This window comes from Perissodus microlepis, chromosome 6, assembly GCF_051167445.1.
Source record: "Perissodus microlepis isolate ML-2025 ecotype Zambia chromosome 6, ASM5116744v1, whole genome shotgun sequence".
Lineage (NCBI taxonomy): Eukaryota > Metazoa > Chordata > Actinopteri > Cichliformes > Cichlidae > Perissodus > Perissodus microlepis.
The window spans coordinates 12,413,531-12,439,026 of record NC_140466.1 but is presented as its reverse complement, the minus strand read 5'-3'; the positions used below and the strand labels follow the sequence as shown (position 1 = coordinate 12,439,026).

At 39.5% G+C, this 25,496-nt stretch overlaps 1 protein-coding gene across 2 annotated transcripts in view; it reads left to right on the top strand.

Moving 5' to 3' along the window:
* LOC146385235 (phospholipid-transporting ATPase ABCA1-like) overlaps positions 1 to 25,496 on the top strand; it is a 35,568-nt gene that overhangs the window by 5,764 nt on the left and 4,308 nt on the right. Inside the window, exons 4-40 of one of the 2 annotated variants that reach the window (XM_084930853.1) lie at positions 336 to 477; positions 593 to 711; positions 4,454 to 4,575; positions 6,893 to 7,084; positions 8,601 to 8,690; positions 14,200 to 14,443; positions 14,563 to 14,702; positions 14,787 to 14,903; positions 15,687 to 15,881; positions 16,908 to 17,116; positions 17,198 to 17,374; positions 17,457 to 17,679; positions 17,910 to 18,131; positions 18,319 to 18,523; positions 18,627 to 18,740; positions 18,864 to 19,038; positions 19,177 to 19,308; positions 19,401 to 19,540; positions 19,651 to 19,788; positions 19,903 to 20,132; positions 20,316 to 20,388; positions 20,534 to 20,736; positions 20,864 to 20,915; positions 21,133 to 21,237; positions 21,482 to 21,630; positions 21,840 to 21,964; positions 22,172 to 22,270; positions 22,410 to 22,599; positions 22,886 to 22,980; positions 23,094 to 23,126; positions 23,239 to 23,344; positions 23,578 to 23,652; positions 24,260 to 24,429; positions 24,527 to 24,704; positions 24,831 to 24,946; positions 25,042 to 25,186; positions 25,325 to 25,448. In XM_084930853.1, the coding sequence (XP_084786979.1) occupies positions 336 to 477; positions 593 to 711; positions 4,454 to 4,575; positions 6,893 to 7,084; positions 8,601 to 8,690; positions 14,200 to 14,443; positions 14,563 to 14,702; positions 14,787 to 14,903; positions 15,687 to 15,881; positions 16,908 to 17,116; positions 17,198 to 17,374; positions 17,457 to 17,679; positions 17,910 to 18,131; positions 18,319 to 18,523; positions 18,627 to 18,740; positions 18,864 to 19,038; positions 19,177 to 19,308; positions 19,401 to 19,540; positions 19,651 to 19,788; positions 19,903 to 20,132; positions 20,316 to 20,388; positions 20,534 to 20,736; positions 20,864 to 20,915; positions 21,133 to 21,237; positions 21,482 to 21,630; positions 21,840 to 21,964; positions 22,172 to 22,270; positions 22,410 to 22,599; positions 22,886 to 22,980; positions 23,094 to 23,126; positions 23,239 to 23,344; positions 23,578 to 23,652; positions 24,260 to 24,429; positions 24,527 to 24,704; positions 24,831 to 24,946; positions 25,042 to 25,186; positions 25,325 to 25,448 (5,364 nt within the window). Of the gene's footprint in view, positions 1 to 335; positions 478 to 592; positions 712 to 4,453; positions 4,576 to 6,892; positions 7,085 to 8,600; positions 8,691 to 14,199; positions 14,444 to 14,562; positions 14,703 to 14,786; positions 14,904 to 15,686; positions 15,882 to 16,907; positions 17,117 to 17,197; positions 17,375 to 17,456; positions 17,680 to 17,909; positions 18,132 to 18,318; positions 18,524 to 18,626; positions 18,741 to 18,863; positions 19,039 to 19,176; positions 19,309 to 19,400; positions 19,541 to 19,650; positions 19,789 to 19,902; positions 20,133 to 20,315; positions 20,389 to 20,533; positions 20,737 to 20,863; positions 20,916 to 21,132; positions 21,247 to 21,481; positions 21,631 to 21,839; positions 21,965 to 22,171; positions 22,271 to 22,409; positions 22,600 to 22,885; positions 22,981 to 23,093; positions 23,127 to 23,238; positions 23,345 to 23,577; positions 23,653 to 24,259; positions 24,430 to 24,526; positions 24,705 to 24,830; positions 24,947 to 25,041; positions 25,187 to 25,324; positions 25,449 to 25,496 lie in introns of both variants that reach the window. The other variant, XM_084930852.1, reaches the window with a different exon arrangement.

Genomic DNA, 25,496 nt, shown 5'->3' with positions numbered 1-25,496 from the left:
TGCATCGCAATTAACCCAATAACCTCATGACAGAAAGTTAATCATAGCTGTGTCAACTTTCTGACAATGGTTTGCTTTCTCTTCTTATCTTTTGTATTATAATAACTGGTTCGCCTCTGTCAATTGTGGTTATATCGGTAATGTTAGCTCATGAGAGTTCAAATTATGTTAAAGATAAAATCAGCACTCTTTAATACTGATGTTGCAATGATGTATATGTTCCCAGTTGGTAGTTTAATGCTATCAGGTTTTCTTCTGCAGTGTCTGTCATCTGTTTTATGACTTCATTTAACAAAAGCTGATATTATTACATCAAATTATATCTGAATTTGTAGGTCACTTCCCAAACAAGGCCATGCCTTCAGCAGGTACTCTGCCCTGGGTACAAGGTATCATCTGTAATGCCAACAACCCCTGCTTCCGTAATCCCACGCCTGGAGAGAGTCCCGGGGTGGTGGGAAATTTTAATGATTCTATGTGAGTACTTTGGCTGTCGAATGTATTAATATTTAACAATTTATGCACTGATTCACAGAATTCAAACAACACATTTTTTTGTTTCATCCAATTCTCATCCTTCTCTAAACACCAGAATCTCCCGTCTGTTCACTGATGCCAAGAAGATCCTGTTGTACACTCAGAATGATAAGAGCTATGAAGGCTACAAGGGACTGCTAAGAGCCCTCAGGAATCTTCAGAAAAACACTGCTCGTAAGTTTGTGCCTTTGATTATTTGGTATTTTTTGTGTTAGTAAATGTTTGAGGATCAGGTGACTGATCATTGATCACCCTTTAACCCACTCCTCCTCCCTTTTTGCTCTGAAAAAGACCCAAGAATATATTTCCAGGTACAAGTAAGAGCTGTAATGTCTTGTGATCTGCAGTGAGATAGACTTCAGTCGTTGCAGATCAATACACTGACAAAAATATGCTAAACGTAGATAAAGTGACTTAAGATCAAGTTTGCAGTGTACCAGCTCGTGCAACTAATGGTACCCTGAGTACTCAGAGGCCCCTTATCGCAGTCCACCAGATGTCATGGGCCTGTTTTCTGAGCAGCTAGTGGGTGTTGCACTTCTCCACTTTTATGTGTCGCTGGTGGTAGCAAAGTCTAAACTGCCCTGACAATCACAGCATAATCATAATAAGGATTTTCTACTTTGTCTGGATTGGAGTATTGTTTCTTCCTGTCTGTTACCGATAAAGTTTGCACATTTAGGGGGGAAACATATAATGATGTTATGAAAAAAACATTATTAAAGGATAAAAAGGAGGATCACAAGGAAGGCATTTCAGGACAGTGTATAACAACATTAAACAGCAGTGATGTAACTACTAACCTCCCTTAATTGGTGATGTGAAACGAGGAAGTCTAATTAATCTGGCTGCTCTTTTGTTTGACTCATTAGTGTTTCATTGCTTTTATACTCACGCAATAATGAGTACATTTATTTTCTGGTATACTGAGAAGCTAAAGCAATTATAAATTATGCAATAAAACACGGCAATCAGTTTCTTGTTATTTTGGGTACCTTAGCTGACTTTGCTGTTTTGTTAGCCTGGAGATACAATTCATTATGCAATGATTCCTACAAAGCAAAGCATGGTTTGCGAACAAATCAGCTCCCACAAAGAAAATATGGACTGGCAGTTTTCAATTGTAAAGATTTCTCAGTTTCCATGCCTTGTGTGGCGTGTGATATCGTATTCCTTTTTTCTGTCAGAATTTCTTTGGAATGCCTTAAAAACCAGTGATATATCTTATCTATCTGTGCGTTATTACATTTTATTTTAAATGGAGTGAACAGGGAGCCATGGGGTTTCTTTTTAACACAGTTTCTCTGTATCTGTGCACTTCATCATAATTGCTTTGTGAAAGCGCAGCGGTCTGATAGTCGTCAATCCCATATTCCACTCAGTATCTCTTTTAATCCACAAAAGGAAATGAGCTGATATAGAGCAGAGACAGCGCTGTGTGATGCCAAAGAGGGCAAACCGAGCTGGTGCTGCTTCAGAGTGATGCTTTAAGAATAACAGCCTAGATCAAAGAGCTGAGAGTGGAGCCTCTCACATGTTGGTTAATAATTCAGCACTTGTAGGGAGGTCATTTCAATAAGACTTTAACTGATAAAGGTGGATTGTGAAGTGTTGTGGACACGGATAAGCTTTTTGACTTTAGATAACAAGACAAATGGATGACACTGTATGTTATTTTCATTAATCAGATCTAACAGATCTAATAGTCCATGTCATCTCTGTGGTGTGAGATGACATGGACAAATACATCAAAGTAAACAATTCAGCAGTAATTTGCAATATCCAATATGCTGCATATTGCCATTGCTATATATGCAATATGTTTTTGAAATGTGTTTAATATCATAAGAGTAGATGAGCGGTAAATATATTTTGATTTTGATTCTTAACCATATTGCTAATCTTCACAGAAGTAATGCTTAATTGGAATTGCATAGTGAATCTTCCGCCGTCTTCAATCTGCCTGACTGCTTTAAAAGACTTTATTTGAGTGTTGTTTTGTTTTTTTAGCCCGAGCTTTTGAAGTAGAGACTTTAACAACAGTTTGCAAAGACACTCAAAAACTTTCAGAACAGTGATTATAGTTCTTATTATGTAACATCAATAATCAGTGAATGGAGAGTGATCTACAACACAAATAGGCTCACATGCCAACATACTCGTAGACAGTCCAGCAGTTTTTTTCCCCCTTGAGGTTAATTTCACCTTAAGTCTGTTAGATGAGTTTTTGTGACAGATTTGGTATCACAGAAATGACAGCTTGATTTTGAACTAGTTTGACCAGTGATGCCACGGTCGCTAAGGTGTGTGATGTCAGTACTGTTTAATTACAAACAAGATTGATAGGTAATTCCAGGAACATGTACAGACTTGCAAATGTTAATATGGCACTCGCCCTCATATCAGGCTGGCACCAACGCAGGAAAAACACACATAAACAAATACTTCAAAAACTGTTCCTGTTCCTGATAAGTGATAAGTTGCTGACTGCACAAAGTACTGCTAGATTTTCCATTTCAACAAGGTTGCACCATCCACACTGGTGTGTCCCGAAGGGTCTTTGGATGCGGTGCACCATGGGAGCTTTGACTTCCTACTGGGGCGCTGATTAGACCTTATTAATACTCCCTAGCTGTTACCAGCTGGGACTTGAGGTCACACATAGACAAAGACACACAAAGGCACACAATTAGTTGTACATGCACAGGTCCATAAGGACTGGTAAGGGTATTTAGGACTTTAAAAGGATGTAGATGTTAAAACTTTCACCCTTACAAACAATTCACACACTATGGCGCGTAGATATGCAGGCACTAAAAAAAGTGACACCACACATGTGCCCTCAAACACACAGAAACACACTGTTCCCTTTCATTTCCTCTCGGGGGATGTTCAGTTCAGTCGAGACAAGTGTTTCCTGTCTGCATGAATTTGTGTGCGTTTGCATCTGTGCTTGTTATAAAAACCAGAGAGCAGAAAAAGATTTACTTAAGATGATGGGAAAGGAATGGAAGATGAGAGGGGTTGTAGGAAGATGTTTTTTAAACAAGCATTCCTGATTTATAGTTGAGAACAGACTAGATGAGAGCAGATAAAAACAGAATAGACGGCTAGTAATCAGGCAGGGTGGTAAAAGAATGCGTAAACCTTTTTTTTAAAGGAAAAAAGTTGATATAAAAGTATGTCTTTCCACCAACAATCTATTCTTGCGAGCTGAAGGAGTTCCTGTTCTTGCTACATGATTATTCTAGTTAGTAGTTTCATTCACGGCTAGTAAATAGATGGCTTTCAAATGGTCTAAAATGTTAGTTAGAGGGCAGAACGCTGTGTGAAAGGAGAGATGGGAAAATCTGGGGAGCTAAATCCTTATAGAGGAGAAGAAGACACAATATTTAGTCCAAAGTTGAATGCCCTGTAGTAACCCCGGCTGAGTTCCAAACCCGGAGCTGAGGAATAGAGAGAAGTCATTGTGTGTGCGTGCATGTGTTTAACCACACAGCTTACTTAAGCCAGTTTCTGAAATGGTTTGACTTCACTGGAATGCAGCAAAGTACAACGAGTGCAGATGAGACATTGTGTTTCTGGGTAAAGCCATCATTGTTCATTTCCTTTATCTTTTTTTGGAATTAGCCAAAAAAAAAAGGATTATCTGTGTGTGGAGGTCATTTATCATTGAATCACTGAATCTTTAATTAAGGCCTTTAAATTTTATAAATGTGAGACTGAATTTTGACAATATAAAAACAGTCTCTTTGCAGATATGTGCTTAGATATAGCTTATAACTTTTTGAAAGCAGTTTGTTTAAACCTCTTCTCCTGGGATATCTACTATTTGTCTTTATGTCAGAATCAACCACTAGAAAGTGGTATTATTATTATTGTTTTTAATCAGTGTATCTGGATTTTTTTCCTTTAGGTTTCAAGCTGAAAGACTTTTTGCGTGATGATGAAACCCTTTCTCACTTCCTGCATCACAATGCGTCACTTCCTCGTCACGCCCTGAAGCATATAGTGGAGGCTGATGTCAATCTTGAGAAGGTAAATGAAGACAGTTGTCTAGAATCATTATTATTTATTTTAAAATCTTTCTTCAGTAACATTCACCAATGGGTTAAATGTTTTCGTGCAGCTTCTCTTACAACCTGAGAACCACTACCAATACTTGTATCACTGTTTTTTTTTTCTTTTTTATGAGATAATCATAACCACCCCTGGCCACAGTGTTTGTGAATAAATCCAATGACCTTGGCTTCATAGCGTCTATTGGGCCTCTGTATTCTGCTGTGGCACAGCTAAGCCCTTAATACCCGAGAGAAAAATCAGAGTGGGTGAGGGGCAGATGGGTGAAGAGGTTGTCCCCTTATCATTAGTCTTTTTGTTCAGTTTGTTTTTTCTCTAAACCCAGTGTAATGGAGACAATTTAAATGAGGTCATGTATGCTTATATATATTGTTTTTTTTTTCTTTTTTTAAGTCAATAATTTAATTGTTTTCCATTATTTTTACATTCAAAACTCCCTTTTCTGTTGTTACCTCCCTCACTTTTAAACGATTCCTCTCGTCTTGTGTTTAATTTTCCATAATTCAGAACATGCTCATGCGCAGGTCAACACACAGAACACTTCTTCTATGCAAACAAACTCCATAGAACATACATTGACTGATCTGCCTACCCTCAACAACAGCTCCCACCTCAGCACATCACATCATCCTTGCTTAGCAGTTGGAGGGCTGAAGTCACATGGCCGCTCCTCTTCACTCCTCCCTTCCCCACATTTCTCCTCACGTGCAGAGACCAAAGCTCAGAGACAAATTCCCACTCTGGGATCATGTTTTATCATCTGTTCACCTTATTCCTCTCTCCCGGACAGCTATTGATCAGATAGGGCGATGTCCTTTTGGTCAGAAATTTCATAAAGAGCATTATTGAAGGAGAGGAGAGAAAATTCAAGGAAGTATGTGTTGCCATATATTGCTGTGTCCTTTGTTGATTCCCAGTCCCTCGACCTGTCTGCTGTAAGCACTGATGTTTTCCCAGTGAAAAGACTGGAAGTTGTGTCTGTGCAGATTGTGAAGTCTAATCGACATGATGGCATAACAAAAAATGTTCAAGGACATTTACAAAACAGGACACTGACGCAAATACACACATTTCTACAGTCTTGAGGAAAAGGGGCCTTAATTGTGGCTGCAGCTGCTTAATAAAATTTCTTTCTATCTTTGTGAGTTTTTAAAAGAGAAAAAGAGGGATCATTTTTTAAGGCTAAATGAATTTCTTGGAATTGAGTTTTGCTTGGAGTACTGGAGTACTTTTAACGTTTGTCCAGTTTGTTCTTGGCTTACCCAGCATCGCCATTCAGAACGTTTATTACCTCATAATTGCTCAATAATATTTTTTCTGGGAACATCATTGTTTTGCTTACATGGTCAGCTTTCAGGAATTTAGCAGTTTGTGTGTGTTATTTGGATAGTAGTCATATAAGAGCCAGTAACAGTCACCTAGGAAACTTTGTTATTCACCAAATTTTGATGCAGTTTTACTTGTAAATCCATCGTAGCTTAACTCAATATATAAAACACACACAGACATTAAAATTCTTCTGTTACATTATAGAGGTGGGAATCACCATACATCCCACGATACGATATTATCACAATACTTAATGCACGATACGATATTATTGCAATTTTTAAAAATATTTTGCGATATTCAGATTCTGTACATAAAGGTAAACTTTATCAATATTCATTTTATCTAATAACAAAGTCTCACACTCAGTCTTTCTCTCATTTCTGTCAGTTTTATTGTTGACAAACTGAACGGTTTGCATTACAGTCTAGTCCAACTTAACTGAATGCAACCATCTGGTACAATTATAGCTATTCTGAACTATGCAATTTATGAAAACTATGCAGCCCCTTCAGCAACTGAAGAATTTGAAAGTAAATTAAAACAAAATATAATTTTACATTAAATAAAATGGTTTTAAACTTAATTAAAATAAAACATGTCTTAAATTAAAATTAGTAAACTGTCATGTTTATTGCTGCCAAAAAAAAAGTTAAACACATTTGGACAGTGAAGGAATGTCAGGATTCTTGCTCAGAAAAAGGAGCTGATCAACATGTTCTGAAGTCAGAGCATGTTCCAGTCCACAAAAACTTTTTTTGTAACAAAATATCGATTTCTGCTGTCCCTGTATCGATACATTATTAGCAAACAAAATATCACGATACTACACAGTATCGATTTTTTCCCCCACCCCTATTACATTATCTCACCTATGCATTCTTTTTCATTATTCTCTATATTATCTCAATCCTGTTTTGTCTTTTTTTCCCTCCTCTCTTTTTAGGTCCTCACAAAAGGTTTCGGCTTCCATCTCAGAGATCTCTGCAACACCACACCACTGGAGGAGTTTGTCCACATTGCTGACCGCAACGTGTCCCGCATGACTCAAGAGATCATCTGTAAGAGTTCCAGTGATTGGCTGAACAAGGCCCAGAGCCACTTCCTGTCTAACTTGGACTTCCTAAAACCTGTCCGGGTAAGTTAAAATCCATGAAATGATAAGTTTAGAATGGATCTTAATTTTGACATCAAATGTAATATTGCTAATAATACCTATATAACGTCTTATTTTAGTATTTCTGGCATAAAATGAAACATAAAAAAACAGATGAAAAAAAGCAACAAACTTGTAACTCAATAGTGTGTCAGAGTACAGCACTATAAATCTGCCATCTGTGTTTACATATTTGACCAGGATGTGGTATCTCGTGTACCTGCCCAGAACTAGGAAGACATGCCCTTCCTGTTTAAAATGGAAAATATGCATTATTGTCACGGAACTGTGACGCTTCATGGTTATAGTAAAACTATTACTAGTGCTCATGTATTTATTCAGATATCCCCAAAGTGTTTTTCAGTCAAACAAAGTACTTTTTTTTAGAAGTCCCTAGCCTTCTTTTGCAAGGAGAATCACAAATGTTCTTTATAAAAACACCTTTTGACCAGTCAGTGGTCAAAAGGAATTATAGTTATCACCACAATCTCTTATATTTTGTGCTCCCATGTCTATTTTTTGTTTGCTTTGGGTTTTTTTTTCTTTTCAGCTTAACCTCCCTTCTCCCTGCATGTTTCCAAAAAGCCTGCCCATTCCCTCCAAACCCATGATAGAAATGTGAGTCATGATTGGAAGGATGGGAAGAGGTCAGCCAACATTATGCAGCACAGAATGTTCAAACAAGAAACAAACACAGGAGGAGAGAAATGGAGAATATCTCTGAATGTCATCATTGTCAGTAAAGTTAATAACCATTGCTGGTGTTGTCTTGCTCACTCGCGTGTAAATAAGGAACATTTCTGGCTCAGAGAAGCGTGATTTTATCAAGCCAAAAAAATCATGTGTATGTCTTTTTAATTGAGTCTTTAAAACAATGATGCAAGACTGGGAAATTTTTCCAACAGGAAAAATTTTGAATTGCATAATATGAAGCCTGGAACTTGCATAAGTCAGTTTCTCCCCATTTGTGCATGCGTATGTGCATGCGTGTGTGTGTAAAACAGAGGGACAGTGGAGAAATTGTTAAGGCAAGAGAAAGTCAGGCAGACGAGCGAGCAACTTAGAGAGAAAGAACTTACTAGAAAGTTAAATTGTCTTTCTCTCTTCTTAGAAAGCCATTCTGTCTTCAGAAGCACCTGTGCTTTATCGAATTTCAGACATTCCAGCAGCTGACAACTAAGTGTGATATATGAGAACACTCTCACGCACTTGTATACTCACAGCAGTCTGACAAATGGAAACCTAGGTCAAACTAACATTGACCTGTTGTTCTTTCTTGGGTCCCTCTTCATTCACCTTTGACCCAAATGTTATTCCTCCTCTTTACCCCACAGCTTTCTCACCTTTCTCTGCCTGTGTGATAAATCTTTTCCTGTGGTCATTAGTAGTGTATTATGCAAGAACAAAAGCAATTAGAAAATAGCCAATCTATTTTTATTTGTGCAGGCTACCTTAAAAATCTCTACAGCACAGTAACTGTCCTCTTTGTATCTCACAGAGGGATGTGAGGTCTGATCCAAAAGACATTCAGGAAGTCTCAGCTGCAACTGACAATCTTCTGGAAAGCCTGGGAGCACTGGCCGTTGAGGTAAACACACCGCCGATATATACAGATAACGCACCCCCCCCCCCCCCCCCCCCCCCCCTCCCCATGTTAACATAACACGAACAAACAAGGTTACTGAGGTATTTGTGTCCAAAGTTCAGTCCCCTATAAAATCAATGCTTACCAAGAACCAAATCTCACTAAAGATATTTCCCATATTGCACATACAGGGCATACCTAGTGCCAGTTTGAGCTGGGAAAGTTAGGGTCGAGGTAGTAATAAGTAATAGAAAGCACACTGTGCAGTTTGATTCGAAAAGGTTGTTCTTATATGAGTCTTTTATAACACCTCATATAAAATCAGATCTCCTCTACTGACACAGTGTGCTCTGATTTACTAGGGTCCCTCTGTTTTTAAGCGATTTTGCACCACAGATCAAGTTTTTGTACAAACAGCAGAAAATAAATTATAGTCTAAAGCATAAAAAACTGCAGTAATGCATCTTGTTGAAGCTTAGATAAAAGTAAACAGGCTGTGAAATATTCCTGTAAAAGCTTTGCTCAGCAGGCAACCAGGTGCACTGTCTTCACTTGTCTCACATCATTGCAGACAAGCCGTATAGAATCACGTGCATGCACGCTCACATCCATGTCTGAGCTAATGTATCTTAGCGTTGCTGGAGTGTAGTTAGAAACGAGAGAAGCAACAACACAACCTTCTTTCTCTCAGGCCCCTGCTTGGTGAGTTGGCAAAACATAAAGATCCAGTCGTGAATGCAAGTGTGTGTATGTGTTGGTGTATGTTCCTCCTAAGCAGCTGCAAGAACACCAATGTACTTCTGTCTTCTCCTCTTCTCAGCAGCTGATGTTGCATTATTCCACTCTCTGTTCTGTGTAAATGATTGATAAGCATAATCTCATGAAAAACGTTTTTTAAAAAAAGAATTTCAACTGAAATCATTCTTGCACAACTTCCTCTGTGATTTACCATGCTTATATTCATTTTGGCCACAGCTGCTTAGAAACTTTTACACGTCACTGGAGACTTGGTTATGTTTTAGGTTGCTGAAATTGGGAATGAATTGCTATCATGCAGTGGCATAATGACCAAAAAAAGACTATAATTCTTTTCAGTCTGTTACTTTGTTAGAAGCAGATTATATGACGTTGCTTAGCTGGCTGATAGATGAGGTATGCAGCTGCCAGAATGGAGACATGCAATCATGTACCCTCTTGTTCCCAACCAAAAATCATTCACAGCCTGTGTTTCAAGCCAAGGCTTATCACTATTGAATGCCATAAAGAGCTTAATGCATTTTCAGAATTTTTCTTCAGGAGCAAGGAAAAAGCCCTTTTCCACGTTACCAGCCCTGTGACAAACCTCATGAAAAAAAGTACAGATGTTAATGTTTTTAATGTGTCAGGTTTATGTTGTTGATTGTCATTTGTGCTTAGAAATATCTACTCATATATGCTTAGATGTATATAATCATTTGTAGATTGAAAGAATGTCTCATCCTAGGAGGTCTGTAACAACTCTGTGTAGCATGAAGAGGGGGGTGCGTTCACTCCTCTCCAGAGTGTTCTGGCATAGATCACTCTTGGGATCATGAGCAAGGTTGTATCTTTTCTTGCTGATACATGGTATAGCAAACACATCTATATCTGTTTTACTCTAAGTGCCTTTTGTTTAGATGAACTGCTGGACTTCCAGACCAGCAGGTTTAGGGAAGTCGTTTATGGGGTCACACTCTGACCCCACGCACACACACACATATTTACACAACGCACAGGCAAGGTACTCTTTGTGTGTATGTAGACGTCATATGTTAATGAACCTATGTATATTCATGTAACCTCAATAAAAGAGCAGTGTTACGGGGGAGCGGACGAGAGCAACTGGGGTCAAGCGAAGGAACGGCGTTTGTCCAGTTCTCTCTCGTGCACGAGAACTTCTCCTACTCGTGTCTTGCCTTGCTGTGTAGTTAAATTGTCTTGAACGTTCCAGCGAATAGGTTTATGCTACAAACCTATCAAATGTTTGTTTGGGGTTTTTTTTCAAAAATGTCTCCTTTTTAAAGTACACACAGCGTGCAAAATGCATGCGGTATGAATTGAATTGCATTGAAAACATAAATATTCACATAACTGGGCAAGGTGGGCAGGGTTTTAGCTACCTCGTGGCTTTTCATTAAACACTGGATAAGTAGTATGAGCGAGCCTTGCATTATGGAGCAATGAGATGTAACTATTCTTATCAACCAGCATCTCATAACTACATGGAAAATTATGCAAAAAGAAATGGTCCATGTCAGACTTACATAATGGTCGTTGTCTGAATCGGCCAATCATCGCTGCCTTTTATTTCTCTGCTAGCCATGATGAGTTTAAATTTTTAATGTATTGTTAAACTAATTACTTAAGTACTTTATCTGAACCCTTTTCTCAGTTTGTAAGTAGATTATTTTGGTTTTGCTGAGGAGGCAGGCATTTGTGCACTAATAATCTGGAATCCCCCCTTAGAATTTATACTAAAACCTTCATTATGATTGGTGGCAATTATTGAAAAGGGGGTCATGAATTGTCTTCTCTGGCAAGCCTGGCAAATGCAGACTATTTGTGAAAAATTGATTTAAAACTCTTTTCAGAGTTTTTAAAGTCAGCTGAATCTCTGACATGACCAGATGAACAAGAGAAAAGCTTATAACTTAACTTTTTTGACTTGTATAGTGTTCATTAGAATTTTTCACAAAGAATCCCAGTTTACAGTGCATACAGCAACATTCTTAGCTTATTTACTCTTTCCTGCTTTATAAATGATCAGTGTATTGTTATGTGTTTTTCTAATAGGTTTACGTTATTAGAAAGAACAACTGTGTGCACCTGCAACTCCCATTCTATTGTTTTGTCTGAGAATTTGGATCTCTTTGGAAGTTATGTAAATGTATTTTATACTTGTGACTTGATGTTCGCAATTATTTTAGGATTGCCCTCCGAGGGTCTGTTCTCATCTAAATAGCTGTGTGCTTGAGCGGAAACTTGAACTTTAGTAACCTCGTGTAGACTCAGCTGTGGGGTTACTCTAGGATGATCTTTCTCTGCTGCCTCCATGTCTGTGTGGATGTGCGTGTGTGTATTTTCCTGCATGGATGTGTGTATTAGTCACCTAGTCACCCAAGATAACATGGGCAGTAACCCACTAGGGAAATGACACATTAATTTAGTCACACAAAAGCGTTTTCAGCACAAGGCAAGTACGCACTCATGCAGACCTATATATAAATTTTGCCTGGTGGCTACATGCAGTGTTAAATACAAACACACACATACACATATGCACAGCCTGATATTTTTTTAATGTACTTTGACAGCCACAAAACAAAACTTCCTAAAAGACTCTGATATGCACCCAGTCAGCACTACAGACAGACACATACTGACAGAAATCATCACCCACAGTTCTTTGTACATGACAGAGCAGGAAAGCATGTGACCATTTGATGTAGCTGCAGGATCAGCTGCAAAGCGACCGCATACAAAACGAGCTCAGCGAGTGCAAATGTAGGACGCAACAGGTCTTTAAATTACGGCTCAGTTTCTCTTTGTTTGAAAACTACGTTGAATATTTGTTTGCCTGGCAAATAGCGAATAAATAAATGAATAAAAATGACATGAAACAGCTGATATTAAGTGACAAAGATGACAGAGAAAATTGTGGTTTTCAGTCTAAAGCAGGAATGCGTGGCATTTCAGAAAGGCGTGTGCGTTTCTACTTGTCTGGCTTGAATGTGTTTATATGCGTTTGTGTGTGTGCATGTGTGTTTCTGTGTCAATGAGCATGTACTCAGTAACAGTTGTCAGAATAATAGGGCTGTACTTGTGGAGCCTGCGGATGTTTGCCAGTTACGAGAACGCCCGATAGTAACCTTTCTTTGTTCTCGTACCTTCCTCTGCTTTCTGTGCTCATTTCTACCTCCTGCTGCAGCCTCTCACACACTGTCTTGTTTGTTTGTTTGTTTGTTTGTCTTCAGTTTCTTTCTTGCTTTCTTTCTTTCACATTTTTATCTCATATCTCACCCTTTCAAGAAAGGGTCTGATTTCTTCATCCTCCATGCTTAAAGCACAAAGCTCAAACTTACCGTATGCCCTAGTGCCCCCCTTCCTTTCACAAAAGTCCCCCTTTGAGTGGACTTGAAATGCTTGATTTTTTTTGTGCGTGTGTGACGCTGGAATTGCTGAAGTTATCGTCTGTTTTCTTTCTTTTTTACTTTAACAAAAGACATCCTTCTCTGTCACGAGTCGGTGACATAATTGCGTGTGTAGGTAGCTGATGACCAGTTTGGAAACCTAACAGTGAACTAGTGTGGACTTGTCTGATGACCTGTAGTAACCTCAGTGTGAACCAGAATGAACTCCCTGCTTCCTTCAGTTTGATGTAACAATGCAAACGTATGTTGACATCACAATAATTCCAGTTTTTCTGGAGATTAAAACTGGAAGGATATGCAAAAGAAAATAATCTGGGTCATTTTAGATTTGTTACATTTTGTGCCAATGCCAAACAAATGTTTAACTGAATGATGAGTGAATGTCACAAAGTTTATCTAACTCAAAAGTCAATTTCCCTTTATCTGTGGGCACATTAAAAACACATGCATAAGCAGCAGAAAACTAGCAGAGATAACTGCTGTTGAAATGCAATGCAAGTTCTGTGTTATTTGTTACAAAACGTACACATGTGAGATGTACAATATGATAAATATCATCATCACAGCTGCTTTTTATGTAAGACGCTCAGCAGTAGCACGTGTTACATTTTATCTGACCTCTCCTCATGCACACACATACGCAGGCATAACGATAGACCAGGAACACCAGTTAAATTTATCTGAGGCAGGCAGACAGCTAAGTGCTAAGTGTCTCCACCCCTCAGTGCAGCACTTGACTTCCACGTCCAGAATACCAACCATAGAGGAGATGATAACCTTCAATATCTTCACACCTCCAGCGTCACACACAGGCACTCAAACATTTTATATTACTGTTGTCACAAACGATCCCTTTTCAAATAAGGATGTGGGCATATTATTTTCAATTTGCTCGTTATCTGTTTACTCATTCAGGACATTTGAGAATACCTGAAGAAGAAATGTGTGCAGAGCAACTTTGAACACATATGGGATGACACTTAAAGTGATCAGTGGTGCATTAAACACACTCATGTTGTCATTCAGGATTCAGGATGTGGATCTGCATGATTAAAAAAAATAAAAGTGACAGTCTTAAATATATGCAGTTACTTTACTGTAAAAAGGCAATATGGTAAAAAAAAATGCCTCCTGCCTGAAAAATAAAAATTGTTCTAATATTTTAAGATGATATTTTGTGTCTAAAATAGGTCTTTTCAGGAGCATTATCTCTATTTGTGTAGACAAACCAAAGATTGTCAACCGATTTTTTGAGGACATGAGAAGTAGATCTCTAATTTGACCTACTGCCACCTAGCAATCATCAATATGTTGACATTTCTATCTGCCTCTCTCTACTACAGCTTTCCAGCATGAAGAGTTGGAAGGATATGCGAAAGGAGATCCTGTATCTTACCGCAAATGCTACAGGGTCTCCAAATCAGATGTACCAGGCCGTGTCACGTATCGTCTGTGGACATCCTGAGGGAGGGGGCCTCAAAATCAAGTCTCTCAACTGGTATGAAGACAACAACTACAAGGCCCTTTTTGGAAACCACGGCAACGATAATGACAGTGAACCCATCTCCACTTACGATAACTCCTCCAGTAAGTGTCCAGAGCTCACCTATCAATTTAGTTTCACAATAGTACAGTTTGTTAGTCAAATATTTTGTTGTTACTAATACAAGGTTCACCATTTAAATGTCTCTATTTTTATTTTTCAGCTCCTTATTGTAACAATTTGATGAAGAACCTGGAGTCCAGTCCCATTTCCAGAATGATCTGGCGAGCTCTGAAGCCCCTTCTCATGGGGAAGATCCTTTATACACCAGACACTCCAGCAACACAGAGGATCATCCACGAGGTATAGTTATCGCTTAACATATAAAATCCCCATTAGACGTGTGTATGAACCATTAAATGAAATTATCTTTGGTGGGTCTTTCAGGTTAATAAGACCTTCCAGGAGCTGGGTGTGCTGAGGGACCTTGGAGGGATGTGGGAGGAGATGAAGCCCAAGATTTGGAACTTCATGGAGAATAGCGAGGAAATGGACTTGGTCAGGGTGAGTGCATGCAGGGGCATTTTCCTTTGGCACACATCAGAGCTGTCTGCTTTGTGTGCTTCCTGTTTACATGAAAGGATCGCCTTTACTGAAATGTAATTATGTATAATTATATATCTGATGTGACCTCAATAGCAAAGAGTGTTTATGTTCTGGGATTTTTTTTGATGAATTTATTTGAAGGTATCGAAATGAGAATTTGGCAGCTGAGGAAAAAAAAGCTCATAAACCAAAAATAAGAACTGATCTCATTTAGGCCACACTTGTTCTGTTCAAATAAGAAAAGAGCCGGACCAACCACACATGTGCTTGGTTGACTACTTGTTCTGCCGAGATTAGTGAGCATCGTTCTGGATTCATCCTATTGGAGTCAGTTTACTTGTTATTATGTTCTCAAAAACACATCACAATAAGAAGACATGTAGTTTATAACATGGCTGTGCCTGAGAAATCTGTTCAGCATTTTCATGTGGGAATTACATAAAGCACCACCTGGTGGTGAAGGGTTGTAAAAATACTTTGATGTTACTTACTGATAATGAGCCGCATTTTGAGTTTAATGATAAGTTGCTGTCAGGGATAAACTGCCCAAACAAGCAAGAATGCATGCAGGATTTTTTCACAGTTTGGCATTTTGCATCACGAAAAGAAGAAGGTTAAAAGACCATTTAAATGGAAAAAAAAGAACTTTCAGCTTTTCCAGCATCTTAAATATTTTTTATCAAAATCAGCATTGTTACTTTGATTTTATTTGTTATTAAATGTTATTTTTTCTTTTTGCAGACCCTGCTCCAGAATAATGCCAGCGCTATGTTCCTTAACACCCAGCTTAGTGGGACTGAGTTGCGCGTGTCAGATATAGCAGCATTCCTCTCTAAGACCTCAGTTAACAAAAAACACGCAGGATCGGTCTACACCTGGAGAGATGTCTTCAATGAAACCAACCACGCCATACAGACCATTTCTCGTTTCATGGAGGTTAGTGTTAATAAAAGCATGTATTAGCAAAAAGTGCACACCAAACTGTCATGTGCTGCCATGTTTTTTGAGATTTTGGGATTAAAGCCATAATAACGTGAGTCTGAAGTTGTGTCTGTAGAATAGGTCTTCATGCATGCAGAAAAATAACAGCTAATTTCACATTTTTTGGCATCACAGTACAAATCTGCCATCATCTTCCACTGTTCAGTGCATTTGAACTGCTTTCAGATCCTCACAGCTATTTACTTCCCATAGATAGATAATTTTATTACTGTAATTGATCATTTTAGTGTGAATCTCAATGTGAATCTGACCTGGTTTTGTCTGACCTGTTGTCTCTAGCCACTGCGGATAATGTTATTAAATGCACAAATGCAATACAAATCACTTAAAAAGCCTCACTTAGGGTCAATTACATGTTCAGCAAAATCACAAACAACTCACTGACCTACTGACCGTTTCACCCTTTAAGATCATATGATGTGTGAAGCTTCTTGCACTGTGAACTGTGTCGAGGACAACCGTACACAGTCAAAAATGACATACATATGTAGCATATGATGTATTTTAATTGTTATCGTCCACCCACATTTCATTATGCTTTCTAGCTTTCTGTTGGCATAGTAGAGACTTGCTGTGGGAGGATCTGGTACAAGTCTGCTTCTGTCAACTAAAAAAGTCTGAAGCTAATCTGTAGGAGCTCTCAACAAATCAGCTAAACAATCCTGGTGTGGTTACAAAAGCACCTGAGTTTGTGCAATAGGGTGTAAAGTTCATTGCTGTTTTCCAGTTTAAATAAATGTAATTCTGAGAAACTGTGTGACTACTTGAGCTGAAACTTTTTTAGCATTTGTAAGAGCTGAGTAGTTTGTTTTGGAGCTGTTAAGGATTTAACACTTGAACTGGATGTCTGCAGGCTGATGGCGTCTTCAGTATGAACAATTTTCAGATAAAAGTTATTGCAAAAGTGCCTTTTTTCTAGCTAAACTCTAATTAAAACCATTCTTTATCAAAATCCTTCAGTGTGTGAACCTGGACAAGCTGGAGCCAGTGGCTAATGAGGAGCGGTTGGTCAACAAGTCCATGGGTCTTCTTGATAACCAGAGGTTTTGGGCTGGAATCGTGTTCCCTGACATTGCCCACAACAACAGCACTGACCTGCCACCCAATGTCAATTACAAAATCCGTATGGACATCGATAATGTGGAGAGAACAAACAAGATTAAAGACGGGTAAGTGGCCGTGTTGACCAGACGTTTTTTATTTATTTTCCCTTTTCCTTTGACCCTCTTGATTTTCATCTTGTTTTGCAGATATTGGGACCCTGGTCCCAGGGCAGACCCCTTTGAGGACCTGCGGTATGTCTGGGGTGGGTTTTCCTACCTGCAGGATGTAATCGAACAAGGAATTATCAGAGCTGTCACCGGCACCAAGCAGAAGACAGGAATCTACATTCAGCAGATGCCCTACCCCTGCTACGTTGATGATATGTAAGTGAATGCTGTGGTTAAAAAAAGAATGTGTTTCAGTTCTACAGAGGATATGTGTGTAACATTCAATGCGCTTTTTCAGATTCCTGCGTGTGATGAGTCGGTCAATGCCTCTCTTCATGACTTTGGCATGGATGTACTCAGTAGCTATCATCATCAAGGGAGTGGTATACGAGAAAGAGGCACGCCTCAAAGAGACCATGAGAATCATGGGACTGAACAACGGCACCCTTTGGCTCAGCTGGTTCATCAGCAGTTTAATCCCCCTGCTGATCAGCGCTGGGTTGTTGGTGATGTTATTGAAGGTTGGTGCAGCCACAGGCACACACACGTATGCCCAATATGTCACCATGAAGGAATGTCAGCAAATTATAGAAAACAAGTGAACATACTCGCACTGATCATTGCAGATGTTCATACTCAGCACAATTAAGTCACTCTTTTTCCATGATGTCTCCAAATTTAATTAAAAGGTGGAAAACAACTGACATCATTCTTTTCTCTCCCTGTCTCTTTTGTCTGACGTCCTTCTCAGATGGGTAACCTGCTGCCTTACAGTGACTCCGGCGTTGTGTTTCTCTTCCTGGGATCGTTTGGCGTAGTTACCATCATGCAGTGCTTTCTCATCAGCACGCTGTTTTCTCGTGCCAACTTGGCAGCCGCCTGCGGTGGCATTATATACTTCACTCTCTACCTGCCCTACGTGCTTTGTGTTGCCTGGCAGGACTACGTGGGCTTTGGAGCAAAAATTATTGTGGTGTGTTGAATAGATTTAATTACACACTTATGAATACAAACATGATTCTTTTGCATTTTGTACTCTTTCCTCGTGCCTTTGTCTTAAAATATTACTTCTATGTTTGAATATAGTGATTAAAAACAAGCTTGCTGTATGCAGGCATAATTTTCTGTCCTAAAATTTGAATGCTCTTTCATTTTCACAGAGTCTCCTTTCTCCTGTGGCTTTCGGTTTTGGATGTGAGTACTTTGCCCTCTTTGAGGAGCAAGGAGTGGGAATACAGTGGTCAAACCTACTTGCCAGCCCTCTAGAGGAAGACAGCTACAACCTGACCACCTCCATCTGCCTCATGCTGTTTGACGCTGTGTTGTACGGAATAATGACCTGGTACATTGAAGCTGTGTTCCCTGGTGAGTTGTGCAAAAACTTTGCAGTTTGGGTATTTTTCCCTTTAGCGGACAAATTGCACATGAGCAATATGAATTATTTGACAAACAATACATTCTGTTACAGGTCAGTATGGGATCCCTAGGCCCTGGTATTTTCCCTTCACTAGGACATATTGGTGTGGAGAAAAAGAGAACAAGAACATCTCCACCCCTCTGTCAAAGAAGGGTAACGCTGATGGTACATATCATAATCATTATTATCATAATTTTTAGATATACAACACATCTTCACTTTAAACTACTTAAAGTTTGGATGGCAAACCAGGATAAATTATGCTGTTTTTTTGTGTCTGATTTGCAGCTGTCTGCATTGAGGAAGAGCCAAGCCACATAGAGCCAGGTGTTTACATTGAGAATCTCGTGAAGATCTACAGCCATGGAAACAAACTGGCCGTGGACGGCCTGTCCCTGAGATTCTATGAGGGACAGATCACCTCCTTCCTCGGACACAATGGAGCTGGCAAAACCACAACTATGTAAGATAGTGCACATGTTGTCTACAGTACTCCCAAGTTTTGCTGAGCTGAGAGTTTGACAATTGATAAAGGATTTAAAAGTTTGCTCAGCTGAAGTGCTGACTGTATTTTTGTGTTTCCTTCTTGTTTCTGATCAAGGTCAATCCTGACAGGGCTGTTTCCACCCACCTCTGGCACAGCCTACATTCTCGGCAAAGACATTCGTTCTGAACTCAGCACAATCCGGCAGAATCTGGGTGTATGCCCTCAACACAACGTACTTTTCAGCATGTACGTATGCGTTACTGGGGACAGACTTTTGTGGAAACTTACAGTCTTTTGTGCTTTGGCTGTTAAGTGAACTGTTGTTTGCTGTAATGCAGGTTGACAGTCGAGGAACACATCTGGTTCTACGCCCGCCTGAAGGGTCTTTCAGAGGAGAAGGTGAAGGCGGAAATGGAACAAATTGTGAATGATGTTGGACTGCCTCACAAACGAAAGTCTCGCACAAGCACCCTGTCCGGTCAGTTTAAATTTGATTTATTTCAGTGGGCAGGTTGTGCAAAGGGATTTCCTGTTTAACGCTTCTACAGAAAGTCTGTCTCTGACTTTTATTTCTTGATGTCTTTTTAGGTGGGATGCAGAGGAAGCTGTCAGTGGCCTTGGCTTTTGTTGGTGGTTCAAAGGTTGTGATTCTGGATGAACCCACAGCTGGTGTTGATCCCTACGCACGCAGGGGCATCTGGGATCTCTTGCTCAAATACAGACAAGGTAACTAGAACTGATATTGTCTTAGCTTGTTATTTTTGTAGTTTTACATAGAATTTGAGTCAAGAAATCCACCCCCAAGAATGAAATGACAAATTCAGTTTTTTCTATTCTTAGGCCGCACTATCATCCTGTCCACTCATCACATGGACGAGGCTGACATCCTGGGTGACCGCATTGCCATCATTTCACACGGGAAGCTGTGTTGCGTAGGCTCCTCTCTTTTCCTGAAGACCCACTTGGGGACAGGCTACTACCTGACCCTGGTCAAGAGAGACTATGACTTGACACTACAGTCATGCAGGAATTCTGCCAGCACAGTCTCCTATAGCAAGAAAACAGAAAAGGTACAAGAAATGTAAAAAGCAATATTAAACTTTTTCAAAAGAAGAAAAAAAAACTTTCTGTATCATTAATACAGAAATATACTCTACTATAGTAAAATAGAAAATATACATGCTGATTGCTAAAGAAGGACAACTGATTTAGTCTTTTTCTTCCCTCTTAACATTGTCTTGTCTTTTAAACAGGAGGACAGTGTATCAGAAAGCAGTTCAGATGCTGGTCTTGGCAGTGAACCAGAAAGTGAAACCACTACTATTGGTAAGAATCAATAACAAAGTGGCTGTCTTTCTTATAAAATTAAGCCCACATTATCAGTTTGAGCTCCAAAAAGGAAAGCTGTAATCTAAAATGACCTCTGTCCGTTTACTAACTTCTCACTCTCTCTGCTTTTTCTTCCCCACAGATGTCTCCCTCATTTCCAATGTGATTTTCAAGCATGTCCCTGAGGCTCGCCTGGTGGAGGATCTCGGCCATGAACTCGCCTATGTCTTGCCCTACCAGGCTGCAAAAGATGGCGCCTTTGTGGAGCTCTTTCATGAGCTTGATGACCGACTGACTGACTTGGGAATCTCAAGTTATGGAATATCTGATACCACCCTAGAAGAAGTAAGATACTACATTTTCATTTGGTTGGAGTTAACTTTTTTACATATTTATATGTCATTTGCATTATTTTTTGCAGTCTGTTTTCACCTTAGCCAGTATTTTAATTTATTTCCCTCTAACTCTTCAGATTTTCTTGAAAGTGGCTGAGGACAGTGGAGTGGATTCAGTTGAGCTCTCAGGTAAATCTGGGATATTTATTCCAACATTTCCACACCTAACGTCTCCTATGCAATCTACATTATAACACCATTTGTTGGTAAACATTAGATGAAATAATTAGAAATTAAATGCGGTGTACATTGAGTCTTAAATAAGAAGCATCAGGTAACATAGAGAAGACAAAACAATGGAATTTAAATAGTTTAGCTTAACTCACTGATTCTCATGTGGCTGCAGATGGAGTCGTGCCCACCAGAACCCGTCGTCGTCATGCGTTCGGAGATCACCAGAGCTGCCTGAAGCCCTTCACTGAGGATGACTTTGATTTCAATGACTCTGAAGGTGACCCAGGTAGAAATGGATTACCCAGCATGAAGTGCAGTGATAGCAAAGATCTTTTTTGCTATCATTCATCAAATCTTTCAGCCTATGCTTGTACCTAAAGTTTCATTTTACCAGATATATACATATAAACAAAATTACAAATTTGCAGACATTAAGTTATTACAATCCATGTGTCACAAGTTATGTTTCCATGTTGTCACACTGCAGTTTTGCTGATGGGTATCATGTTGTCTGTGTCCAGAATCCCGTGAGACCGACTGGCTTAGTGGAACAGATGGCAAAGGGTCATACCAAGTGAAAGGCTGGAGTCTGAAGAGACAGCAGTTTGTAGCACTACTGTGGAAACGATTCCTCTATGCTCGACGCTCTAGGAAGGGCTTCTTTGCCCAGGTATACTGGCATTAAACCCACATATATGGGCTCTGCACACAGTGCTAGCCATTATATGAATGTTTATGCCTCGCTCAATCATGAGGCTCTTCCTAACTACTAACTTAATTGCCCCTTGGGGATAAATAAAGTCTTTCTGATGCTGATTCTGATTCTATAAAATAATAGCTGTATTTTTCTCTTTTAACATCAGTGCTGTTATCTTTCAGATTGTGCTTCCGGCAGTGTTTGTGTGTATTGCCTTGGTCTTCAGCCTGATCGTTCCTCCATTTGGAAAGTACCCCACCCTGGCTCTGGATCCTGGCATGTATGGAGAACAGTTTACCTTCATCAGGTAAGATAAAATCTGTCTGCAAAGAACTTTAATCCATTGTTTTGCAAAATAGCCCATTTTCCTCAGCCCATTAAAGATGTAAAACGTTACATAGCGCTGCCTATCCTTAAGTGTTCTTACCAAAGCTGTAAATGCTAACTAGAATTTTGTGACGATGTTCTTTTAACATGTATTTCTCCTACATGCGTTTTGTTTGTGCCTTTGCAGTAATGACATGCCTGAAGACCCTCATACCAACAATCTGCTTGGAGCTCTGACAGCAGAACCTGGCTTTGGAACACGCTGCATGGAAGGACAGCCAATACCGTGAGTTAACTTACATTTAGGAAAAATATTTAGATCTATATTATAGATTGTGTAAGAATCAGTCAGAATTTCAGGAAGAATGCTCAATGCATATGGACAAATTGGAGATTTTAATATGAGCGCCCCCTTTATGCCCAAGGGACATTCCCTGCACTGCAGTTCAAGATGAGTGGTCGGTCCCTCAAGTCTCTCAAAGTGTGAAGGACATGTTTGACAAAGGAAATTGGACCATGCAGAATCCGTCTCCATTGTGTGAGTGCAGCTGCGAAGGGCGCAAGAGGATGCTGCCCGAGTGTCCATCTGGAGCTGGGGGGCTTCCACCACCACAGGTTAGAGCTCTTTCCTTCTCATTGTTACCAAAGCACTTGCTCATAGGGGGTCATATGATTATATTTTCTCTGTTTTCTTTGTATTATTCTAGAGTCTTTACTTTACAACATAAATTACCTTGAGGCGACTGTTGTTGTGATTTGGCTCTGTATAAATAAATAATTGAAATTGAGATGGCAAATATAATCTAAAACCAGTTAAAACAAAAGTCATATAATAAGTGTGAGCAACCAACTAGATGAATAATGAACACAAAATAACTGATTTGTCTGTTTTTGTATCCAGATGAAGCTCAGTGAGACAGACACTCTGCAGAATTTGACAGGCAGAAACGTTTCAGACTATCTGGTTAAGACCTACGCTCAGATCATTGGCAAGAGGTAACCCTCCTCTGACATGTTATTATTATTTACCTTGATTTTATTTTTAAATGCAAATTGTTCTCATTCAAGCAACTATCAAGCACTGAGTAATTTCTTTTCCTTTCTTACAGCCTGAAGAACAAGATCTGGGTCAACGAGTTCAGGTACAGTAACAGACATGATGCATCTTTAGTTCCTTCACAAATCAATAATACTGAGTGAGTGCTTCTCCGCTGTGTCCTTTCAAAGTATTAAAATGGCTGTAATCTATTGCAGATATGGCGGATTCTCATTAGGTGCAAGGAGTTCGCAATTTCTGGCCCATACAGATGAAACTGATCGGGCAATTGCTCAGCTGAGGAGACGTTTCCATCTTGAAAGAGTAAGAGATTTTATTACATTATGTACTACATAATCCATAAACCGTTCCATAATGGCCTGCTTTGATTTTGTCGGGATAAGACTCTTACAGGGGGTCTGTCTGTGCTGTTATAATTACAGCTGTACTGATGATAAACATGGTATCTTATTACAAGTCTGAGCAGTGTCAGTTTACACATGTGCTAAAAAAGACTTGGCTCACTTCTTCTGTCTGCTGCCTCGCCCATTCTCCAGGGAGCTGCAGCAGATCGTTTCTTTCACAGTCTTTCCAGTTTCATCCAAGGATTGGACACCAAGAATAACGTCAAGGTTAGCACACACACGCACACATGCACACACGCACACACGAGACAGCAGTTATACAACAGCACGTGGCTCTGGACATTACAGTTAAGCCTCCTTGATCAATTCCTTCAACAATGCCATTGTTAAACCTGCATCTTGCACACAAAATGTGTAATACTCAACCTACATGCTATTTATGTTGAGTATGTCATAGATAATGAACATTACATAGATTCCCCTCCACATTGGTGAGATTTATTGCCCTATGTTTTCTTTCTTACAGAGTACCAAGTAATGTGTATTTTTCTTGTACTTGTACTTTCACATTTTAAATGCAAATGGTGTCTGGCACTATTTGGTGTCCAAAATAACAGCAAATGCACTATAACATTAGAACCTAAGTGGGTTTTTTTAAGTGCTACTTTGACTGTGGAAAGATAATAAGTGCTCAAGAGGGGGTAAAATAAATGAGTGCTGTTGACTTTTATGGTATTAAAAAAAATCATTCTTTACTCTTATAGACTTGTAACACTTAGCTGATCTCCAAGCTGCTGTTTTATGTCTAAGCTCCTTTTATTAGTCTCTAATGTTACATCAAGTGAAACTCTCACAATTGCCTCTCTTAATGCAGATTTGGTTTAACAACAAAGGCTGGCACAGCATTGGTTCCTTCCTCAATGTGATGAACAACGCCATTCTACGGGTGAGTCTGCCAGGTGGAAAAGACCCCACAAAGTTTGGCATCACTGCCTACAATCATCCACTCAACCTCACCAAGGAGCAGCTCTCACAAGTCGCGTTGTGAGTATTACAGTGACTACAGTGCGGAATTCAAAGGTTTAACTATCTCTTTGGCCTCTCCTTACTCCCGTTGTGTCTTTTGTTATTTCTTTTCCAGGATGACAACATCGGTGGACGTGCTCGTGTCCATTTGCGTCATCTTCGCCATGTCCTTTGTGCCTGCCAGTTTTGTGGTCTTTCTCATCCAAGAGAGAGTGAACAAGGCTAAACACATGCAGTTCATTAGTGGAGTGCAACCCTTCCTCTACTGGCTGGCCAACTTTGTCTGGGATATGGTAAGTCATTTTAGTTTTTCTAAACTTAAGGTTCATTTGGCTCAAGACTTGAAAAAGACTTGAAAACCACAGTCGTGATAGAACATCTAGCTTATTGAAATTAATTTTTTTTTATCCCATTTGCAGTGTAACTACATCGTTCCCGCCACACTGGTGATCATCATCTTTGTGTGTTTCCAACAAGACGCCTACGTCTCCTCCACCAATCTGCCTGTGCTGGCTCTGCTGCTGCTACTATATGGGTAAATTAGGCACAAACACAATTTCTTTGTCTCTTTCCGTTTTTGTTTATCTTTAACCTGTTTTCATATAAAATTCTGTTTGTGTCTTTTTTCAGATGGTCAATCACCCCTCTGATGTACCCAGCTTCATTTTTTTTTAAAATACCCAGCACAGCCTACGTGGTTCTTACTAGCGTCAACATACTGATAGGAATCAACGGCAGCGTGTCCACATTTGTTCTCGAGCTGTTTGGAAGCAATGTAAGCAGTTATTAGTAGCAGGAGACTTGTAAATTTATAAGGAATTACTCAAAAATATCTAGAGTTGCAGGTTTTTGAATGACTGACATTGAATTTTCAACCTTTCTTGGCTAAATGCTGCCTTCATTCCTCCTTCAGGAAATCGGTGGCATTAATGATATCCTGAAGAATGTGTTCCTCATCTTCCCTCACTTCTGCTTGGGAAGAGGACTTATTGACATGGTGAAGAATCAAGCAATGGCTGATGCTCTGGAGAGATTCGGTAAATACAGCAGGCAGTTGTTAACTACAGCAATAAATGTGTTCTTAT